Raw genomic sequence first — 22,756 nt, 5'->3', positions numbered from 1 at the left:
TGCTTTCTTCCAGCTTTCCTTGACACACATGCGCCAGAAGATTTCGAGGGGTAGGTGGGTAGAGCAAAACTGTGACTTTAAGTCAGGGACAAAGCTACAGAAGACTAGGAAGATTCCCTCCTCAGTGGTAGTTAGGAAATTAGTTAAGGGCTGGGATGTGATTAGCAGCTTTGACATCCCACAAAGTCTCTGAATTTCTTGTTCTTTAATGTCTGTGACTGGAGAAAAGGAACAAATTTCTTCTTTATTTTTTTCTCTTTCAGTCCATCTACACATTCCTGTCTCTTCCCTAAAGCTCAAAGCATAGACCTTTGGCTGTTACATTATTGAAATGTCCATTGTCAGTTTCCTTCTGGATTAGAGTTTTCAGCTAGCCGTGTAAGAATTGTACAATTTATTTTTCTACAAAACCCAAGGGAACACCACCGTTCTCCATCAAATACCACAGCCTGTACTCTCCCCACCCCCCAAACCCACCCCAAACAGACAGCAGACACAGGCTTTTAAAACACACAACATGGTCTTCTTTATTTAATTGTTTAATCAGTTTACATTCCACAACTGACAGATTATTTATTTTTATTTTTTTTCCATGAACAAGTCATTTAATTAATTACCAGACACTTTTTTTCTTCAATCGATGGAAATAACAATATTTCTGCCAATTTGAAAAAGAAAATTGCAAGATGCAGTCAGTTTCATTGAAGTCCCCAAACGCTTGCTCTCTGCTTCCTCAGTCCTTTCAAAGTCACAGGAACCTGGCAATTTCCCTTTTCATTCCCCCTCCCACTTCCCTGGTAAGTTCCTCTCAGAATATCACAAGAGTTTCCAGATCTGGTTCGGATCACCTTTCCTGTAATTAATTAATTATGAGAAGAAACAGACAGTACAATAGATCTGATAAGATGTAGCATTCTTGTTAAGATTAAACAATACATTTATTCAAATTGTATCAGAACAAATTAACATAATATTTAATCTTATTTTAGCACCAATAACCACAGGAATTGTTATTTCCAAGGGGAGAGTCTTGTTAGAATCCTGCAGTATACACCACACTGTGTCTAACCAATCAGAAAGCACTATGCAAATTAGAGTGAAAGTAAATAAATTTATATTGACTGAGCCACAAGTTGGTGGACCATCAACACTCCAGGTGTTTGAAAGTTTTGCCGGCCATGGCCCCTGTCTAATGAGCACATATATAACATACTCACCAAATCAGCTCCCTTTCTCCTGCGTGGCAGGCAGAGGGCTCAGAATATTAGATTTTAAGTGAATCAAGCCTTATCATACAGGCTCTTTGCCATGGTTGGAGAATTCCCAGGGGCTGGTTGCTTGCATTGATTCTGTTCTATGTCCTAAGATCTCATTACTTGTCTTTCTCACACACACAGAAGAGGCTCATTTAGATCTAAGGAAGATCTCTAAGCAGAAAGGAGAGGTAGGAAATGGTGGCCTGTGTCCTAGTGTAAGGACAGAACTTGTCTCTGCTACCTCTTAGGAGACCCGGTGTGGCTGCTATTCTTTTCCCATATCTCCTTTTCAACACTCAAGATTTAAAAAAAAAAAAAAATTAAAGAAATTGGAGGATGATGTTTTTAGCAGGAGACTCCACCAGATGTTAAAAGATGGGAAAGACGTTTATTCTTAACAACAGGGAGGCCTGTCTATCTCTTATCATAAGATATAAGACATCTATCTATATGGATAGGGTGGGCCGTGCCTGACTCTCCTACAGCCCAAGGGCATGCCCTGCTTTCTCCCTAGGACTCTGACAGTCATCAGGGCCTTGTCCAAGGATAGCACTAATTCCTCTTGAGGCAGATATAACGTGTGGTTGGTTCACAGCAGTGACTCTCTCCCCTTACTAAGACGGTAGAGTAGAACTTCCAAGGGTGAGTCAGCATCATGGTTATAGCTCTGCTGCTACTGAGTAAATCCAGCCTTTGCCTTTGTTCTCACAAGGAAATCCACCACAGTGTGTGACTCACTGGCCAGAGCATCCTGCTCAGTCTCTGGACAGACCTTACTCTCTGTTCTCCTAGATGGTCACAAAAGCCTGGTGCAGCTTTTGAGCCCCCACAATGTGGCTGATCCAGCTGGAGATGTTTTCTCAGGGTAAAACCCACCTTGGGTTTAGAAGATCTATCTTGAAATAAACAGAACATAAAACATGCCAGTAACTTTTATACTGATTCCATGTTGAAGTGCTAATAATATTTTTGATGTGCTGGGTTCAAATATAGTATTGAAATTAATATCACCTGTTTTGCTGGTGCTTTTCAACGTGGGTAGAAGAATATATCAAATATTTCAACTTGTACCAAATTTTATTGGACAGTGGTGGGGTGGTCTAAATCCTTCCTTGTACAGTTCTCAAGGAGGGTCACCAAACTCCATGAGTAGTGAGGAAGTGTTAGGCTGAAGGGTCTATAACCATGAGTGGAGGGCTGCTTGCGCAGGCCAAATGTGTGTATCTCTCTTGGGCAATCACTCTTCCCTAGTAGCCCCTTGCTTTCTGGGATTATCCATGCCCTGGATGCTTCTAGGGTTACTACTGCCTTGGGGATGCTTCTCTGCTACTCTGCTGAGGGACTTTTTGGAAGCACAAACATTTTTTTCATTAACCTCTAAGTTTATCTAACCACATCCTCTACCTACAACCTCCATCTTATCTCCAGAACCAAGTTCTTTTTCCCCCTCCCCATTTTATAGTGTCCCCTGGCCAGCCTGTGCTTCTTTATGCAGGAAGCCACATTTGTAGAGCCAGCCACAGTTGGTTGAGCGATCCACTCACATATCTCCTTTGATGATCTTTCTCCTACCCCAGTCCTGTGTGGCAAAGCTCTGTCCATCAGAGAGAGCAAGATGAGATCATCAAAGTGGGTGTGAAAAGGCATCTGAGACTGAAAAGGTAGATCAAAGGCTTTGGACTCTGTCCACAAACCGGCTGCAGGCTACTTTCTGAGGAAAGTCGGCTTCCGACCAGAGCAACAGGAAGCAAGCTGCTCCTAGGTTGCCTGAGCTCTGTCAGCATACAACAGCCAGCATGGGCACAAATAGCAGCAGAATGGACAGGGAGACTAGGTGTCACGTGTGTCCCCAACGTCACCCTGCTTCCCGTGAGTCTGAGAGGACATGGATACGTGGTGAGGTCACAAGATTCACCCAAGGTTCCAGGTGAGCTATTAACAAAGTCACTAGTATCACCCCAGGTCATGTCTCTGGGTTGAGATGGATCCTGGCCTTCACTAGTCTAACTTGGATGATATGCTTTTATTTAGGGGTGTTGGGGGTGGGGGAGACATACTTAAGTTTAAAGGCAAATGTCTTCAGAACAGAGAGTACCAAGCAAGCAGAAGCGACCATCAGGAAAACAACCAGAGAAATCTGTGACAGGCGTCCCCTCCCTTCAAGTGCCCCCCAGATTCAGGATTCTAGGGCAGTCCTCACAGGCCCTCAGGAAACCGAGGGCTACATTACAGCATTTAAGAAGATGCAATTCCCCCTCCCCTTAATTTTCAGTTTTTAACTTTTATTTGTACATTTTTTACAGATAGTCTTGAATAGCAAAACAGTCACACCATGGGCAGTGGGCAGTGGGGAGTGGGGTAGGCCAGGGAGGGACATGAGAGTGGTTCTGTGAAATCTCTGTGTGAAAGGCACCAGCACACTCACAACACAGACATACTGGCACATACAAATGGGAATGGGCCTACAGACCACCCAGAGAGGAAAGGAATAGTTCGGGGTCCAAGGGAGAGCAACAGAGGACACTAGGTTGTTTCCCTAGGGAGTCATAACAGGTCTTAGGTAGAAGGAGTAGTAGCCGGGCATTTGTCAGGGAGATACCAGGTTGAGTTGTGTAGCTGAGCAACTCCTAGGTTTGGGGCCCAGCTTTCTGTTTGTTGGCTCTGAACAACCCACCCTTGTGGGCATGCCATTACCCTTATTATCGGCTAGACTCTAGTCATAAAGAGAACAAGGTCTTGTTGTTCTCTGGTAGAACATCTCAGTGCACACAGGAAAGAAGAAAGGCATGGAAATTCTTTTGGGGGAATCAATTCTTTTCTCCTTTAGAATTTAGGATCCAAGTAAGATCATACAGGAGCGTGTCCCAACTTGACACATCACTCAGGACCTCCTACCAGAACTGAGATGCTACTGATGAAAGTCACTAGCTTTACAACCTGACAAGAGGAAGTGGTCTCTTACGTTTATCATACTTCTCTTTACTCTAAATATGAGAGAACTTTAAAAGCTTCAAGAATCGGACTTTGCTCCCCAACATGAGCATGTATAGCTAAGAATGATAATAGAACTGTTCAAACAAACAGCACTAACTCCATGCCTGCTTCGAACTACTTTAGTCATCTATGCTCTTGGCCTCCACACAATCTCTTTGTATCGTCACTTCTGGTAACACACAGGAGTGAGAGTGCACTTTGCAAGACCGGCCTTGAAGTAAAGGAAGTGAGTCTGGCAATGGGTAAAGACTATGAAGGAGACCATTTCTCTGGAGGGCTTGAAAGGAGACATGAATCCTATGTGCTTCAGTTGGCTAGCTACACTCAAGTTCAGCAACCAAGATGGCCTCTCCTACTCTACATTATCCTCTTGGCAGAGCCTTGATGGAACCATTCCATTGTAGTGGCTGCACTGCTGATAATGGGCAATTTGAACAGCTCATAATTCATAGACACTTGTGTTTGCAAATTGCTTCGCAATTTCTTTGTCGACCTTAATATACCATGAGGTAAAGTGTTATCACCGTCCTCATGTTGTAGATGAGGAAGTTCAAGTATGGAGAAGACACAGTGCCCAGAGTCACAAATTGTTTTAGTACAGAGCAGAATGAAGTGTTCAGCCTTTGCTGTGTTATACAAGTGTAGCTTAATTAGTGAGTTTCTCTGGTTGAGGTGAATTTATACTTATGATTAGACTGAAATGGCACCTGAAAAAAAGAAGTAGGGGAGAGAAGGGGGGGCAGATCTTTAGCTCTGTCATGAGCTTTCAAATGCCTCCTTGCTACTCTTCTGGTTGGTATTGCTGCCAAGAACACACAGTCACTGATGCCAATCGGTGCAGTTCTGTGGCCATGCCATGTTGTCCTGGCCCCATCGACTCACCCAATGACAACCACTCATTGAGAGGTTCTGAGGTCTGAACCTTTATGACTGGATCCATGGTAGGGGCCTCAGAGCAATGAGATTCTGACCAGTCTCTCAGTCTTTTGCATGCTTTTCTCATGGTTTTCTACAACGAGCATGTAGTCCTCAGGGAGGAAACTTAATAGCTGGTAATAACCTAGTCTAAGGACTAGGACCAATGTCAACAGAATGTTTTTGTGGCATAGCAGCATGGATGGAGAAATGGTAAACATGACCCCAGAAGTCAAGCACCCTGAGAGGCACCAGAACCATTTGGATGCATCGTCTCTTAGGACTTGCTTTAAAAAGAAAAATAATCTGCCCCTTTCCTCTGTCTGTCTGGGCTGGAAGATAGCAGCAAGGCTTACTGCTAGTCTGTAAAATCAGGTCTTCTGACTCATCATGTTTCCCTGGAGAGGGATGGATGTGTTCACTGGGGCATATCAGGCCAGAAGCAGCAGAGACTCTTCCAAGCAAGAAGATTCTCTCTAACTATGAGAGGTAACCAGTATTTCACAGAAACTAAGACAGAGGGTGCATGTGTCTATTTCTTCCCCTACATGATTGAAAGTCAGTGAATGAATGTCCCCAGCAGAAGACAGTTGACACCAAATGCTCTGAGCAATGAATGTGACCTCGTTATTATGAATATTACATAGGTGAGCAACACTGGAGACCTAAATCACACATCTTCCTGAAGTCAGGAGAAAACTATGGTGCTTTCTAATTAGGTCTCTTACAATGTATATGGATGTCTAAAGAGATGCAAAATCTCAGGGTTCCCTTTCCTATTGAGGAGAGGTGACACATTTGGGTAGAAAACCTACCCTGGGGGAGAATACACCAGTACGGTGTCAGGGCCCAGGCTACCACTGAAGGACCTGAAGCCAATGAAGACTTATTTGGCTCTGGGGGAGCTCTCTAATTATGCCTTCATGATCCCTAGAAATGAGAAAGGCTGCTGAAAAGCTGTCTGGTGACTAAAGCTAGGACAAACTTTTTTTTTCATATGTTCGTGATAAACACAGCTCCTTGTGAGACCTCGGGCCATGGCAAACAAGGAGAGAAGTGCTTGAAGTATCTTGCCTCCCTAAGATGTTAACTGTCACAAATGGATCATAAGGAAAGCCACGGGGAGAAGGAAAGTTGGAAAAGAGCCATAACTCCCCAATGCGAACAGAAAATTGTATTTAGCCCTAGTTAGACCCCAACTTTCCCAAACCTCCAATCTAGGAGAGAGCAAAAGAAGTGACTGTTGAAAGTGGCCTCATGCTGCTGGTTTGCACAGAGCCCACGGCATGTGCAACTGAACTCCTTGAATACATACAGCTATTGGAACTTGACCTGGGTAGGAACCAGGGTCCCCTCACAAGGTTGAAGTCTATGGTTTGGAGTTAGAAGAGTCTGACCTAGAGAGTGTCACATACCAAGACATGTCTCTTCCTTCTTTATGCAGTCCTTAGCTGCCTCACAGCCAGAAAGCTCCAGAAACTGCATCAGAGGGGCTTGTTTTAACCAGTGGTCAATCCCCTGTGGTAGAGGAGTCAGATCACTGGGACAGAGATTGCTGTCTGCTATCAGTATGGAGACTTCCATCCTGATTGTTTTGTTGCTAAGAAGGATCAGAATCCAGCATCGGTATCTGTGCCTGTCCAGTTGTAATAGTGAAAGAGTTACTCTAAGGTCCTGTTCTGCTGATGCTGAGTTGATGAGCTGAGCCCAGAGAGTCTATCTCCTTCCTGGGGGTCCATGGAGTGAGTTTCACTAAAAGTTTTATCACGGTGTTGGGCAATTGGAGAGAGCAGATGATCTGTTTATGATTGAGTATGGGTTTTTAAAAATAAAGCATAAACATTCAAGCAAGTTTACTCAAAAAAAGTTTAAATAGCTAATAACAAAATGTCCCATTTGGCTTAGCTTCCCCTATCTTTTTGCAACTGGAAAACAGTTGGAATTAGCATTCAGTCACAGAAAAGTGCCCCAAGTGGGTGTTCATGGATATATATACCTACCTGCTTATCCCTGTTCAGCTCAGGATACCCACAGAGAAAACAAAAGACCTCTCAATCCAAGAGTCTTTCTTTCACCTTAAGAGAAAAGTCTAGCTTGTCAAAGAAAAAGAAAATTGTCAATTTAAACAAAACTGAGGGTTTTTTTGAAAATGATTTCCCTTATCATAGAATATGCCCTTTGTCTCTAAAATGATCCTTAGAAATCTCAGTGGGGGAGGTCTCCATGAGGGGAAACCAGGAGAGGGAGCAGCATTTGATTTAAATATATAAATTTAAAAACTCTCAATTGGATGCCAGCAGCATTTCCTGACACCAGCTTGCCCCTGTTCACCTGGTACACCTACACTCCGGGTGCTCACATGCAAGGTCTGCTGTAGAATCTGACCAGGGCCCTTAGGAGGAGGTCTTGAGAAATGCAACCACACCTGTATATAGGTACACAATGATATATCACACACACACACACACACACACACACACACACACACACACAGAGTGCACCAAAATGACACACACTAAGAGAGACCCACATTGAAATCCATCAGATATTTCACCTGATAGGAGTTACACACACACACACACACACACACACACACACACACACACACACACACTAGGGAGCTGTGACAGACAGAGCACGTGGGGGAGAAAGGCTGCCGAGTGGTTGGCAGAGTCTCCAAAGCAGATCTGTTCTGCAGCTGCTGAGCTCCCCTTCTGCATGGCTGACCATGGCTGTGCCAGCTCAGGATTCTCTCCTTGCCACCCCAGGGACACTTGGCACCAGCAGGGTTCCCAAGGTAACCATGAGCTGCTCCTGCCCTGTGGCATTCACAGCTCTGGCTGACTTCTTCACTTGCCAGCACCCAGTGCGAATTTGCTCAGGTGAGCCTGAGATACCTGGACGGCCTTGTCAGTTTGGATGGCACCTCAGTTTGGGTGCTAGCCTCTAAGATAGGTAGCTATTTTGGGATTCATGGCCTTGAAGATCAAGAGGAAAGGGAAGAGAATGGAAAGAGTCGAGAGTTCTCCATTAATTTACATAATATCATACAAACTTGAGCGCATGGGACATGGAGGTGCTCTCTCTGCGTGTGACTCAGTTCCTTCCCTCTGTCCAGGGCCCCCCTAGAAAAGGAGCAGACGTCCAGTGACAAAGGACAGCCCCCACAGTGGGGAGTGAAGGTCTTGTTTGGTATACGTACTCGCACATCAGCAACCAGAAGCAACATTCCTTTTCTCTCCTGAACTGTATGTTTTCCCCCTCTTCTCTTATGACTTTTGTGCCCAGCTGTGTCTTGAACTTCCAAAATTAGTGGACTAAATCTTGCGGAGTTCCAGAACCATACTGTGAGGTACCACAGGGTTCTGTGGCCCAGTAGTTTTGTTCTTGGTTTGCCCTCTGGGAATTTCAGCTGTACCAAAATAATAGAAAATAAATGCAACACAAATTATAAAGTCCCACACTCATGAAATATCCACCACGTGTGCATGCACACATATGTGGACATACACACACACACCAAACACACACACACACACTCGCTTTTGTCTCTCTCCAGGGATCTGCAGCTGCTGCATTGGCACCCCTGAAGGCCTGCCCCTCAAGATAATTCCCAGTCCTTGGGGCCTCCATAATGGGTCAAAAACAACAATAGTGAGAGAGACAACAGAGTAATATGATAGTTCCATTCACAGAGTGAAAAAGAAAAAGGTAACCACCCAACACCTATACACACGTGCACACATGCATGTGTGTGCACCCCACCCACCCCCACACTCGTACATACACACACACACACACACACATCACAGCATTACTCAAAGGCTCCAATCTGCCCAGAGAGCACAGGCAGGGGAGGACAGGGTGGCCTCTTGTTTAACTGGGTGTAAGGCAGCTGGAAGGTAAGACTGGGTTTTCTGAGCATCCACTGGAATGTCCTTTAGTTGATGTGGATCTTGCCTCTCAGCATCTTCTCTCCCCTTCCCACCTCTAAAGCATCGTCCAAAGGTTTGGCCACAATGAGAAAACTTCCTTCTCGGTCTGTTTTCTCTTCCACTTGTGCTGTGTCGCTGGTGGGTTGGGAAGGAGCTCAGAACAGGAAGAGCAGAGAAGTGGTTCTGAAAATGGCCTCAAAGATGTGGTTACATTCTATGAACTCAAGGGACTGAGTTTCCCCCATGATCTGATGGCTGGGGTGGTGGTGTTCTCTCCTGTTGGCCCAGAGTGTGGCACTTCCTTCTCTGAATCTGAGTCGCTTCAGACCACTGCCTCTGTCCCGTCCAGGTCACCGCCACATCCTTACAAGTGACAAGGATCAAGATGCCTGTGGTGGCTTTCACTCTGTCTTGAGGAAATCATGAAGCCAAAGTCAAAAACGGATGAGAGAGCCACAGGATGGGGATACTTTTCCCATCTTGGACATGAGGCAACACAAAGTCTGGTGAGATGCAGGTGCCTGAGCCAACTCAACTCTACCTTGGCACTGGCATCATCTTGATTGAGTTTCATTTTATATATGTATATTATATATATATATTTATATATATATAGGTATGGGTTTGTTTGTTTTTTAGCACACTGTCCCATTCTCTGGTCTGGATTTAGGGCAGTTGGTCCTCGGGACAGGTTGGACAGAGGGGGCCAAGGTACAGAAGAATCCCGAGATTAGTGTGAGGCCCAGGCCCCCCCATGCACAGAACATGGACCATCCATAGCCATGGCTGATGTCATCCGGGAGTCCGTATAGGTAGCGTGGGTAACGTGATAGCTCAAAGTTGATCCCAGCCACACAGGTGCACAGTGAAATGATGCAGAAGGTTCCTGGAGACCAAGGGAGGAAACAGGGGGCAGGGAAATAGGGAAAGGAAAGGAAGAGGGGAGGAAGAGAGAAGAGAGGTTAGGATCATTATATTACAACTTCTTAAGTGGGATGGATAAGGAGATTTAGGGAAGAGTGGGCCCTCATCAAGGGTAGCTCATGAGAAGAGGTCACTCCTAAAAGCTCATTGCTTCTGTTCTCTCCAACCATTACCCATCTTGGACAAATTCAGGAAGTCTCTTCTCTGATAAAAATGCCCCAAATGAGTATCTCATTAGAGACTTATATAGGGGAGAATGACCACAGGATATTTAATCCATTTTTATAGAGTATTTAAAATATGTTATCTTTTGTTGTCGACACAAAACATCCCACAAAACATCTCCTTTCTTTCACAGATGCATAACATCTTATGCAAACTTAAGCACTCTTTCTTCAATCTAGACACCAACACCTCTGGCCACCAAGAAGCACGACACCTTCTCAGTTTATTGTCTCAGTTGCCCGATGCTTGAAAATCTTCTCCATTTTTCTCTAAAGCAACATTTTGGGGGAAAAAAATGTTCCATGGAAAAACAAGCCCTCTGAAATACTTCTTTGTAATATATGGTGGGGTCAACACCCCGGGACCAACATGTGTTTTCACAACCTCACTATCCACACAGGCATCAGGTAACTTATCTAACATGCTTCAATGAGAAATTTAACAAACCTATTTGGTATTAGGATTATCTCTAAAATATCTTCCTCACCACATACATCCAAACACACCTACAACACACATTATATATTTGAGATATATTCCTCAAATTAACCTTCCACTAGAAGATCATTAGAAGAGCTGAAACAAGGTAAGATATATTACATTAATATGTCCATTCTTAATCAATACCCATATTTGATGTAGCTAGAGTACATGCAAGAGCTTCTTCAGCATTTGCTTGCACATATGACTCATGTGACCCAAAGAAGCCCAGGGTCGATGGAAAAAGCAGGACAGCTAAGCTTTCTCACAAGGGAGGAAATAAGAGGTGATATGCTCTCCATTTTGCAAAACCTTTCTTTCTAACTTCTGGTTCCTTTACTCTCATGCCGTATGTCTTCCAGAAGGTTCCGGGAGAACAAGGGAAGGAGTACAGAGAAAGGCAATAAAATTCCTAAGTCTGTGACTATTTAAATGGCCTTGGTAGCTGCAGTCATACTTAACAATTAAGAAGAGTTGTGCGGCTAATCAAAGTACAGAGAGCATCAGTGGATTGCTCTGCCATAGACAGGACATTGCTGTCATCCCAGTGTGGAAGGAAGAATCTAAGAGCCAGAGAATTCAGAGAGGACTGGAGCAGATGCAACTTCTGGACATGCTAGGACTCACAAACTGACACTGGTCATTTACACAGACCCAGCCAGGCAACATTCCAGCAGGAGAGGGGATGGGCCTCACCGCCCTCTACAGCTAACTGAGGAGCTAATGAGGAAGAGAGAGAGTCTGTTTTCTTTAAGGGTGTAGCCCCTGGTCCATTGACCAGCTGATAACTTACATCCAGGAGTACATGGCAGTACGAATTAAGACTTGGTGGTTTTCAGTGAGTGAGCAAGAAATAGAGAAGAACGAGCGCAAGTAAGCATGCGCGAACTTGGGAGTGGGTGAAAGGTGAGGGGGCGGTGCTCGAAGGAGAGATGGGGAGAAGTGGGGGTGAGTACAATCAAAATACACTCTATGAAATTGTCAAAGAATGACTATGACTAAAAGTCTTGTAATTTTAAGTGTGCCGTGCGCCAGAGGCTGTCACATGCTTAGCCTTTCTTTCTTCCTTCCATTCATTCTTTCCTTTTTTATTAAGTTATTTACTTTCCATCCCAATCACAGCTTCCCCTTCCCTCCCAGCACTCCCCTCTTACCTCACTCTCCCCTCCCCCTCTCTCCCCTTCTCGTCAGAAAAGGGGAGGCCTCCCATGAATATCAACCAGTCTTGGCATATCAGGTTGCAGTGAGATTTAAACACATCTTCTCCCATTGAGGCTTAAGACAAGGCAGCCCAGGTAGGGGATCCAAAAGGAGGCAATGAAGACAAAGACAGTCCCTACTCCCACTTTAGGGAGTCCCACCTGAAGACCCAGATGCACAACTGCTACCTATATGCAGAGGGCCTAGGTGTGTCTCATGCACACTCTCTGGTTGGCAGTTCAGTCTCTATGAGTCCTATGAGCCCATGTTAGTTGATTCTGTAGGTTGTCTTGATATATCCTTGACCCCTCTTGCTCCTTCAATCTTTTCTCCCCCTTTTCCACAGGGTTCCCCCAAGCTCCACTTAATGTTTGGCTGTAGGTCTCTGCATCCATTTCCATCAGGTACTGAGTGAACCCTCTATGATGACAGTTAATGCTTGGCTACTGTCTGCAAGTGTAACAAAATATCACAAATAGTGTCAGGGGTGGGTTCCCTCTTATGGTATGTGTCTCATGCAGGGCCAGTTTATTAGTTGGCCTTTTCCCTCAAATTTAGCTCCATCTTCTACCCCTGTATGTCTTAGAAGCAGGACAAATTGTGGGCCTATGGTTTTGTGGCTAGGCTGATATCCCAATCCCTCCATTGGAAGTCTTGCCTGGTTACAGGAGATGGATGTTTCAGGCCCCATTTGCTAGGAATCTTAGCATGTGCCTGACATCACACAGCAGGTAGATGGGAAAGGCAGGCTACAATTAGTCTTACAATTAGGCTACAATTAATCATGCTCTTACTTCTTTTGGGGGGAGTGGGGTGGGGGTCACTGGATATTAACTTAGGGCTTTGTGCATACAAAACAAGTACTCTACCACTGAGCTATATTCCAAGTCTTCTTTTTTTTAAACTTTTTTTTTTAATGCTGTTTTCCAGGTTGGACCTAAACTTATTTTATAGCCCAATCTGGTCTTAATTCTGTAATACTTCTTTAATACTCCTGAGTAGCTAGGATTACATGTGTGTGCCACTGTTTCCATCTCTATTGTACTATTGAAGACTGGCATCAGGCAGCTGGCTCCTTCCTATCCACCCTCAATTGTCCACTAAAGTTCCAGCTGTGCTCTGCCTTCTGCCTTGTTGATGCATGACACCGATAGAATGGATGATCTGTTGTTGGTTGTTAGGAGAAAGGGTTCTACTGAAGGAGAAATAAAGTCAGTCAAAGTTCAGATCACAGAAGAAGAAATACACCAGGCAGTGAAGATAAAATGTGTTCAATGTTATCCATAACCTAAGAATTGGAAATTCAAAGCACAGGGGCTGGAGAAATGGCCCAAAAGTTAAGACCACAGAGGATGCAAGTTAGGTTCCCATCACCCACATGGTAACTCACAACTTCCTATAGTTACAGTTTTGGGGATCCTAGCCCTCTAGGGTACAGCATTTATGTCCACATCCTCCAAATAAACACACACACACACACACACACACACACACACACACACACACACACACCATGCACATACATAATAAAAATATAGGAGTCAATCTTTAAAAAAAAATGGAAGAAAGTAAATAAGAAAATTCAATAAACAGTGATAGAACAGTCTATCAAGTTAGCAAAGTTTTGTTTTAGATTTTTGGGATCTCTTACTCTCTCCTTCCTTCCCTCCCTTTTCCCCTCCCTCTTCCCCACCCTCCAAAGTGTCAGCCCTCACCTCTGCCTTTATTTCAGGCAGCATCTTACATTGACCTGGTGTGTGCTAAGTATGCTAAGTTATCCGGCCAGGGAGCCCTAGGTACCTGCCTTCCTCTCCCTCTCTAGTGCTGCCCATACAAGCGTGAGCACCACGCCTGCTTTTATACCTGGGTTCTGGGGTGGAGTGCAGTCCTCACATTTATGCAGTGAGCATCTTACTGACCAAGCTACCTTCTCACCCTCTGTCTTGCTTTTGTTATTCTTTGTTTGTTTGTGGCTTTGTTTTATTTGTTTTTTTAATCTATTTTAACTAATAAGGGCATTGAAAAAAAAGGACTATCCTATAGCTCTATGGAAAATGAAGGCTGTTACTGTTTAACAGAAAATGCTTGTTCAAACATTCACACTTTTGATCTATTCATTTCTCACATGGGGATAAAGGCCAAGGTCTGAGATTGTTTATGTGGCAAAGAGTGGCTGGGGAGGAGAGTCCCACACAAGCTCAAACATTCTGTGAATGCAGGCTCTGGGTCGAGAAGCTTGCCCTCTGCTTAGAGGCACCGCAAAGGACTCCGATCTGTGCTCCTCCCAAAGACCACTGAGAAGTACAGAGGATTGAGTGTGTGTAAGGAGGCAGCTAAGAGAAAACAAGGCCATTACAGGAGGCATGGGTAGTCTGGGGAAGTGGGAGCAGAGCCAAGATGTCCTAATTAATAGATTAGTCAATGACTACTTCAAGAATGGTCAGGTAGGGGTGTGTGTGTGTGTGTGTGTGTGTGTGTGTGTTTCTTGTGATTTTTCTTTTTATCCTGTTTGTTTTCTAAGTAGAGAGAAAGAAAGGGTGCGGAGTTGGGTGGGAGGGAAGGTAGGAGGATCTGGGAGGAGTTAGGGAGAAACTGCGATCAGAACATAGTGCATGGACTTTTTTTCTTCAGTAAAAAATTATTATGTGTAGAGAAAATGGGAAGTAAGGTATCAGGATGACTTGGATACAAGTGACATGACTAAAATACACGGGTATGTGTCACGTCGGAAATATGTGTGCAAGTGTGTTTATGTGTGTTTATGTGCTTATTAATGCTTATACCAATATCTGTGTGCACATGTATTTGCAGTTCACATATGTATATGTATGCCAGGCTTCGAGTTAATACATTTGTGTCCATGGTAACAGCAACAGAACACATACACCTCACTCATGAGAATAGTAGCCCCAGACCTGCTGAAGCCATGAAGCGCCGTGGCTCACCGATCCTAAGGTCCTAAGGACCAGGAGACCTCTGGTGGCTCTCAAGATGATGAAGTCTCAATACAGACTTTCTAGATCAGAACTGCATGCTTATTAGCAGAGGAAAGAGAGATGTGCCTCGACATAAATGTCATGCAATCTGAGTTCTAACAGATCAAAGCTGCCTGCTTATGCCTTGAGTACTACAGATAGCCTTCCAGTCGCTGACCTGTAAGTTCATTAGTTAGTATGCAATTTGTAGAACTTGTTAACATGTAGATTTAGGATGTATGTTGGTTTCAGTGACAATCCTCTCCCCGCTTACCCTCTGGTGCTTGTATGCTTGTATAGTTGGAGTCACTGTCTGGGTAGGTTTAGGAGGTGTGATCTCGCTGGAGCAAATATGTCACTGGGTGGGCTTTAAGGTTTAAAAGCCACATGGCATTCCCAGGTCACTCCCTCTGCTTGTACTTTCAATTTAAGATGTGAGCTCTCAGCTTAATGTTCCAGCTGCCATGCCTGCCTGCTGCCATGCTTCCCCACAGTGATGGTGATGGTCTCTTATCCCTCTTGGAACATAAACCCCAAATAAAGCCTCCCTCCTATAAGTTGCCTCCGTCATGGTGCTTGATCAAGCAATAGGAAGGTAACTAAGGCATGGGTTTTTGATAATATTATGCACACATGGTACAGTATGAAGCACCATCCCACAGTGGGGTTAAGTTCAAATCTGACCTGCCTTTGGGTCATTCTGGACACTAGGAATCATGGATAGACCATGCGATAGAGAAACCTGAGATGGAGATGTAGACCAGGTCAGCATCTTCCATACTGAATCTCTGGCAGTGTCAGAGATCACATAGGACTTCATAAAAACTTTAGAAAACAGAGGTATTCATCCTCAGTGGCTTCACCATCCTCTTCACTAAACAAATGAAGGCCTTTGGGAGATAAGCTGTGGGAGGGAAGATCCACACCGTGGGAGAAAGATGCCGGGACATACATGGGAGGCCTCAGAAATGAGTCTGTATTCCACTCACTCTAAAGGAAAAACAGAGTATGCTGCAGACTTTGTCCTTCAACTCCCTGTGAGCACTTAGTGAGAGGCAAGCCAGGAGTCAAGAAAGGCAATTGGGATTCCAATGGCAATTGAGTATTGGTTATAGCAAAACAGTGAAGGACAAAGCCCCCACCCTCAATGCACCCTTCTCTTTGGGGTGGAGCTCTCTCTGCACTGCTGATACCTAGTGCCTACAAGTGTAGCCTGACACATACAAACACAGGCAGCAGCTGCAGAGGGTGAGGGTGGGGTCTACATGGTTGCTAAGCAACATCAAGTCTAGGGAAAGGAGTGGCTTTGCCATGGTGGGTGGGGTAGGGGTAGTTGCTGGGCAGTGGCCTTCATAGAACCAGAACGGCCAATCAACAACATTTGTTTGTCTTTTGTTTGGACCAATCACTGTACTAGATGTTGATGAGAGAACAGGGAGAATAAGATATGACCCCTGCTCTAAAGGGTCTTTAATTAAAATGAAAGTAAAAAGCAACTTATGATGTAATGGAGATATAAGCCATGCATGAATGAAAAACCAAGAATAAAGCAAACATAACACCAGACAGGGGACTGAGGGAATTGGGCTTGTTATCATCAGTTCTGGGCCTTTGATTTCTTCTGAGAAATCAAAGAGCTGAAGCAGAGACTAAATGTTTCCTCTCTGGGGAACTTGATGTAGCAGGGTCCAGTGGATTGTAAACATCTGGAGCAGAGTGGGTAGAGCAACTTCAATGTAGACGGTGGTGCTGGGTGAGGAGTGTTTCCAGGGGGCAGCAGGGCGCAAGCCTGGTCAGGAACCCTGGTCCCGAGGCTTCATGTCTAATAGAGAGCAACATGCTAGATACCCGATACACCTCTCAGTTGTAAGGCGTTCAATGCTACCACCCAAGCCTGGGTTCCATGTTATATCAACTCCCATAGTAGACCGCTGGCATTTTGACTTCTACTTCTGCCCTATATAAGAACCAATGAAAACGTAAAACTAGCCAAATTATGGTTCTATCCTGTTAAAAACCTTCAACAGCATCTAGCAATGCAACTTAGACTTCTTTTCTCCATGAGGAGAATCCCAAGTGGATTCTGTTCACCTACCAGAGTAATTGTCTTGCTTTGACCACACAGCCCTACATTCGAGCTATGCTAAAAGGTGTGCTGTGATTTTAAACTAGAGAAGCATGCTTCACAACTGGGCCCTTGGGTGGGATCTCTTGCCCAAGATGGACCTGAGTTTCTGGTTGTCAATTCATATGTCATCCAGAGAGAGAGAGAGAGAGAGAGAGAGAGAGAGAGAGAGAGAGAGAGAGAGAGAGAGAGAGATTGTCCCTGTCTTCTTGTAAAGCAGCACCTACTCTAATGGTTTTCAAATAGTTTCATGTGTAGATGTTTTTAGAGCTGCCACTAGGAAAGAGGGGAGAAGCGTGAGAGACACCCAGCCCTTTCTCCTCTGTTTGAGCAGAAGAGCTCTGCTTTGATCTGTTTCCATGACAAATTTCACTGGGAGAAAGCATTCCAAGACGAACGCCATTTAAAGACCACCGACATGTTTTAGGTGTGCCGCCGCATGGGCCGTCCTTGAGACAGCAAAGTCCAATGGCTGCCCTATTAATGACAAGCCCATACATTTGGCAGAAATGTCTCACAGTCTCAACCCTCCTGCCTGCTGGCCCTGCAAGAAGTCTCTGACTTCTCAACACAGTCTCTAGGCAGCCAGCCATAGCCAGTCAGTCCCAGCTGGTAGGAATGAGAAATAAAACCTAATTAGCCTCTTGGTGCCAGGATTCTTGCTGCTCCGGGCTCAGAGTTCAGGAGTCCAGTTAGAATCAGATATGGTGCCATTCCAAGAAGCTACGTTGAGAGTTTACACTAACAAGACCTGCTGGCATGCAGACGGTGCCAACCCGCAGACCCATACTGTCTGATGCCCCTATTTGTAAACTCTACCTGCAGGCAGGAAGCCACAGCCCAGGAGAGCAACTGGCGGTAGTCTGAGTGCTGCCGTGGCTGACTCGCTCACAGCGCCTACTCCCTTTCTTGTCTATCTCGAGTTCTTCCAGGAAGCACACATCTAACGCCACTTTGCAGCTACCCACCCTGTGCTGCATGCTCCTGTCTCTAAGCCCTGTCAATGCCTGGCTACCAAAAGGACAATCTAGTTCAGGGTTCTAAAACTGTTGATCTAAATGATGCCCTTTAGTCCAATAAGGGCAAAGGAGGATAGGGGAGGGGGGCGGGTTGCCTGCCTGTTTGTCTATGCACCAAGTATATGCAGTTCCCACAGCAGCCAGAAGAGGGCACAAGATCTCCCAGGACTGGAGTTACAGAAGGTTCTGAGCTGCCAAGTGGATGCTGGGGATCGAACATCAGTCCTCTGGAAGAATTTCCTGCCCAAATTCCCAACTCCTGTTCTTACTCCAAATCTGGTTTCCCCTTCCACCTCCTTCCCATTACTACCATCTCTAGTTAATGTTTCTGGTTGCCTTATCTAGAACCGGGCTTTCTCTCTCACTAGCTGACAGCCGCCTCCTGTTTAGATACCTCTGGGTTTCCAAGCTGCCCTGAAGCCAGATGTTCGGGTGCTTTCCTAGCTATTTCCTTCAGTCTTCCCAGGTGTGTCAGCCTTCACTTGTTTTCACCTTGCAGGTTCCTGCTTTCCCTCTTAGACTACATCACACACTCTGGCAACAAACTGCTCTTCTCTGGCCAGAAATTGCCCTAAGATATGATTGAGCTCTCCCATCCCAGGAACATGGCATGTTCCTCTGGGCAAACAGAGAGCTCAGTAGCTCAGGAGCTACTCCTACACTATCATGCGCATATTTTCACCCAAAACTCAACTGCTGGAAATGGAATCCCTAAACTAGTATGTAAGTATATTTAAAGGTGGAGCTGCAGGAAGAGTAATTAGAATCAAACAAGTGGCGTTCTCGTGAAAAGAAGAGGCTGGAGAGATGGCGCAGCAGCTAAGAGCACCTGGTTACTCTTCCAGCAGACTGGTGTTCAATGCCCAGCATCCAGCATCCACGGAAGCTCAGAACTTTCTGTAACTCCAGTCCCAGATCTGGTGCCCTCTTGTGGTCGCTGTGGGAACTGCAAATATTTGGTGCACAGACATACAAAGCAGGCAAAATCCTCCCACACACAGATATAAAATGTCTAAAAACAATTTTTAAAAAGAAAGAGGAAAAGTAAGTTGAATAAGCAGCCTTGCTCTGGCCAGATGATGTCTTCCACCTTGCTGTGATGCAGAAAAGGGAGGTCTCACCGAAGGCTGGTGTCACGGTTTTGGACTTGGCAGCCTCCGGAATCATGAGTCAAATAAGCACTCAGTTTGAGGAAGTTATACGTCTCACTGTACAGCGTACGCACATCTGGAGAAATGCATCATTATGCAATAGTAGCTGCAAGAATACCACGAAAGTGTATGGGAACAGGAGAAAGGAATTTCTCAGTTTTATTCTGATCTTTTAGCTTCAGTGTCATGCACCTGGCCTATTGCTGACTACAAAATCAATATGAAGCTGTATTAGTTAACGTTCCTTGTTGCTATAGAAGAATGTCTGGCAAAAACAACCTAAGGAAGGTAGGGTTTACTTGGGCTTATAGTTTTGACATCCAGTTCATCATAGCAGGATAGGCATGGTAGAAGGTGTATAAGGCAGCTAGGCTTACTATAGTCTTAGTCAAGAAGGGGGAGGGGGAGAGAGATGCTGGTGTCCATCTGGCTTTCTTTTAATCCAGTCAAGAACTGGATTTCTTGTTCAGAGGGCTGGCGAGATGGCTCAGAGGGTAAGAGCACTGACTGTTCTCCCAAAGGTCCTGAGTTCAAATCCCAGCAACCACATGGTGGCTCACAACCACCCGTAAAACATATAATAATAAATAAATCTTAAAAACAAAAAAACAGTCCATAGAAAAAATAGTGCCAACATTTCCAGTGTGGCCAAGCGTCCCAGATGCCCTAGGAGTTATAGGATGGAGTACCTGGGGTATGAGACTTTCTGTACCAACACCAGGAAGCCCTAAGCAGACTGACTAGCCACACTTTCTACTGAAATTTTCAGGGTAGTCTTATTTACTCTGGAGGCAAGAGGCAGACCGTAGTGACTGCATCATGGAAGTACCATGCCTCAGTCAGGACAACAGGGAAACACAGATCTGTGGAATGTGTTGCCAATGTTAAGAAATTCCCATCTGGGGACTGCATTGTTTGGGAACAGGTAACTCTTTTGTTGCCCTGAAATGTTACCAGGAGCACTTAGCCAGCCGCCCAATAAGACTTCCATCTCATCCCAGTACCGCGGGATGAGACCATGGTTAGTAAGCATGATATAACATTTTTCAAGCTGGTAGGCACAACCATAGTGTTAACACCTCACTCAGACCACTTCCAAGCATGAATTGTAGGTGCATAAGGCCAACAAAATGGTGTCGCCTCTGTGATAGCTGCTGTGTTAGCCTACAGAGCAAAGGGAGGAGATCACATGTGGTTCCACACCCCTTAAGGATGCTCAGAGAAGCCATGGAAGTAATGCCACAGCAATGGACCCTGTGGAGAAATAGCATCGGAATTTAGACCTTGGGCTAGGCAACAGGAATGCTCTTACTAATTCAAGAAGCCATCTCCTAGGAGACCGAGGCCCAGGGTTCTTACAAGAATCCAGATCAGTTATATATTGTGTACACAGGCATTTTCCCAAATATCTATTTCTTGTGTGACCAAGATGTGCCCAAAACCTCACTGGCACATAATTTCTCCAGCTTTCTAGAGCTAGAGAGCCATCTGTGTGACATTTTTCTGCTCCCAGGAATGAGGGATGACGTCTTTGTGTCCCCAGCCCTGGCCTGTTTCCCTTGTTCCTGTGAGGGAGAAGGCCTCTGTTGCTGCAGAAATGCCCTTGTAGGCATGCAGGATGGGGTGCCTGAAAGGCAGCCTGTTCCCTAAGATCACCCCTCAGTCCCCATTTGATCTTTAAAACTTTAGAGGTGCAAATCAGCAAAGGGGAAGGGTGGGGAGGACCCCTCCTCCAGCACTGAGCGTTCATCCCGGGAAGCTGAGGAACACTAGATCCCTCCTTGCCTGAGATTAAACGCCCCAGCAGCATTCAGCTCTCGAGAACACTTTATAGCTATGCTCAGACCTGCAAGGAATATAAATTACGGTTGAATTATACACCATTGCATCATCAGCCATCAACAGGCAGGTCACAGGGTTTTACATCAAAGGTGCCTTTGGGACTTGCTGGGATGAGGCAAGGGATGTTGGATGTGTTTGGGAAGGGAGCATGCGGCAAGGAGAGGAGACCCGCATTGCCTCTTCTGCAAGCCGTGAAAATCGTCCAGGCTGAGACACTGCCAGGAGCAGAACCCAGAAACACCCAGGACAGGATTTCTCTTTTTATTCCCGAGGCTATATCTTTGTATTACAAGGCTGTTCTGTATCCTAGCAGGTTTATGCTACAGTAGTGCAGCATTCCAAGTCAAGCAGCTATAATAACTGGGTCATTCACAGACTGGCACCAATTCTAGAGAGAATAGAGTTGGCCACTTATTTGTTTTGTTTTTTGTTTTGTTTTGTTTTTTTGAGACAGGGTTTCTCTGTGTATTCCTGGCTGTCCTGGAACTCACTCTATAGACCAGGCTGTCCTCAAACTCAGAAATCCACCTGCCTCTGCCTCCCAAGGGCTGGGATTAAAGGTGTGTGCTATCACTACCTGGCTAAAAATAATTTGATGTATATACATTTTTTCTTGCATGTATGCATGTATATACCATGTGTGCTGGGACTGGCAGAGCCCAAATTGCGAATCAGATTTTCTGTAACTGTAATTATCGGTGCTTGTGGGCTGCCACATGGGTGCTGGGAACCGAACCTAGATAATCTGCAGGGGCAGAAAGCACTTTTAACTGCTAATCTGTTTCCCTAGGTCCCACGTGGCCTTTTCAAAATCCTTAAGTTGGACACCTGAGGGTACAACCAACCTCAAGATGTTTGAAAAAATATTTTGTTTGAAGGACTGGCCCATCCAGACTGCCCCTGCACACACACTCACACACACACACACACACACACACACTCACTCACACACATGTGCGTGCACCAAAAATGCCTGTTTCTAGACTTGATGGCCATCCCATAGCTAGAACAGTCACAAAAATGTACCCATTTGAAAGGATCACTGGTTGGAGTGCTGAGGTTCCTTGTAACCCCCTCTCACCTGTGTTGCCTGTGCTCATACTTGCCCAAATACATAGATGCTGTTACAAACTCGCTGGCCCTGGTGGCCCTTACACTAAAGTCAGAGCCTTTAACCACTTGTGAAGACATCTAGAGGGTGACCAAAGGTAGAGGGATGAGCTGAGCATTTCCTTACAATGAGAAATGGCCAAGGTCGAAGGGTCGTTGCCACCCAGAGTCCCTGAAGTTACATCCTAAGGGGCTTTTCCTCCAGTGCACCTTACACAAGATAACCCACAGGTCTTCTGAACCCCGAAAGCTTCCACTTATCTCAAACAGGCAACTCAACAACCACCTAGAAGCCGCCTCTGGGTTTAGTTTGTGTCCAGCTGGATTAAGTTTCTCGAGGGCCAGGTAGTGGAGGTGTGTCCTGGATTATGCACAAGGGGGTTTCAACCTATGGAGTTTTCATTTCATATATTTCTATATTTTACATATTTCATATAGATCTTGAAACTTAAGAGGAAAATGAAATGGATATGCACCCGATCCACCTAGCCTCTGGAATGCCACTTAAACCATGATTTTATTGCAGAGATGTTTGTGAATCTAATTCAGTCTGTCGGAGTTTCTCTCTCTCTCTCTCTCTCTCTCTCTCTCTCTCTCTCTCTCTC

The 22,756-nt window shown here is 45.2% G+C and overlaps 1 protein-coding gene across 2 annotated transcripts in view; it reads right to left on the bottom strand.

The window, feature by feature from the left end:
• Positions 1–553: 553 nt before the first annotated feature.
• Positions 554–22,756, bottom strand: part of Tmem178b (transmembrane protein 178B) — a 372,208-nt gene continuing 350,005 nt past the window's right edge. For both annotated transcript variants that reach the window (XM_021165807.2, XM_029478678.1), the window contains one exon: positions 554–9,986. In XM_021165807.2, coding sequence (XP_021021466.1) covers positions 9,736–9,986 — 251 coding nt within the window. In that variant the 3' untranslated portion in view covers positions 554–9,735. The remainder of the gene's footprint in view (positions 9,987–22,756) is intronic.

The sequence above is a fragment of the Mus caroli genome, chromosome 6 (genome assembly GCF_900094665.2).
Source record: "Mus caroli chromosome 6, CAROLI_EIJ_v1.1, whole genome shotgun sequence".
Classification (NCBI taxonomy): Eukaryota; Metazoa; Chordata; class Mammalia; order Rodentia; family Muridae; genus Mus; species Mus caroli.
This window is presented reverse-complemented; position numbering and strand designations above follow the sequence as displayed.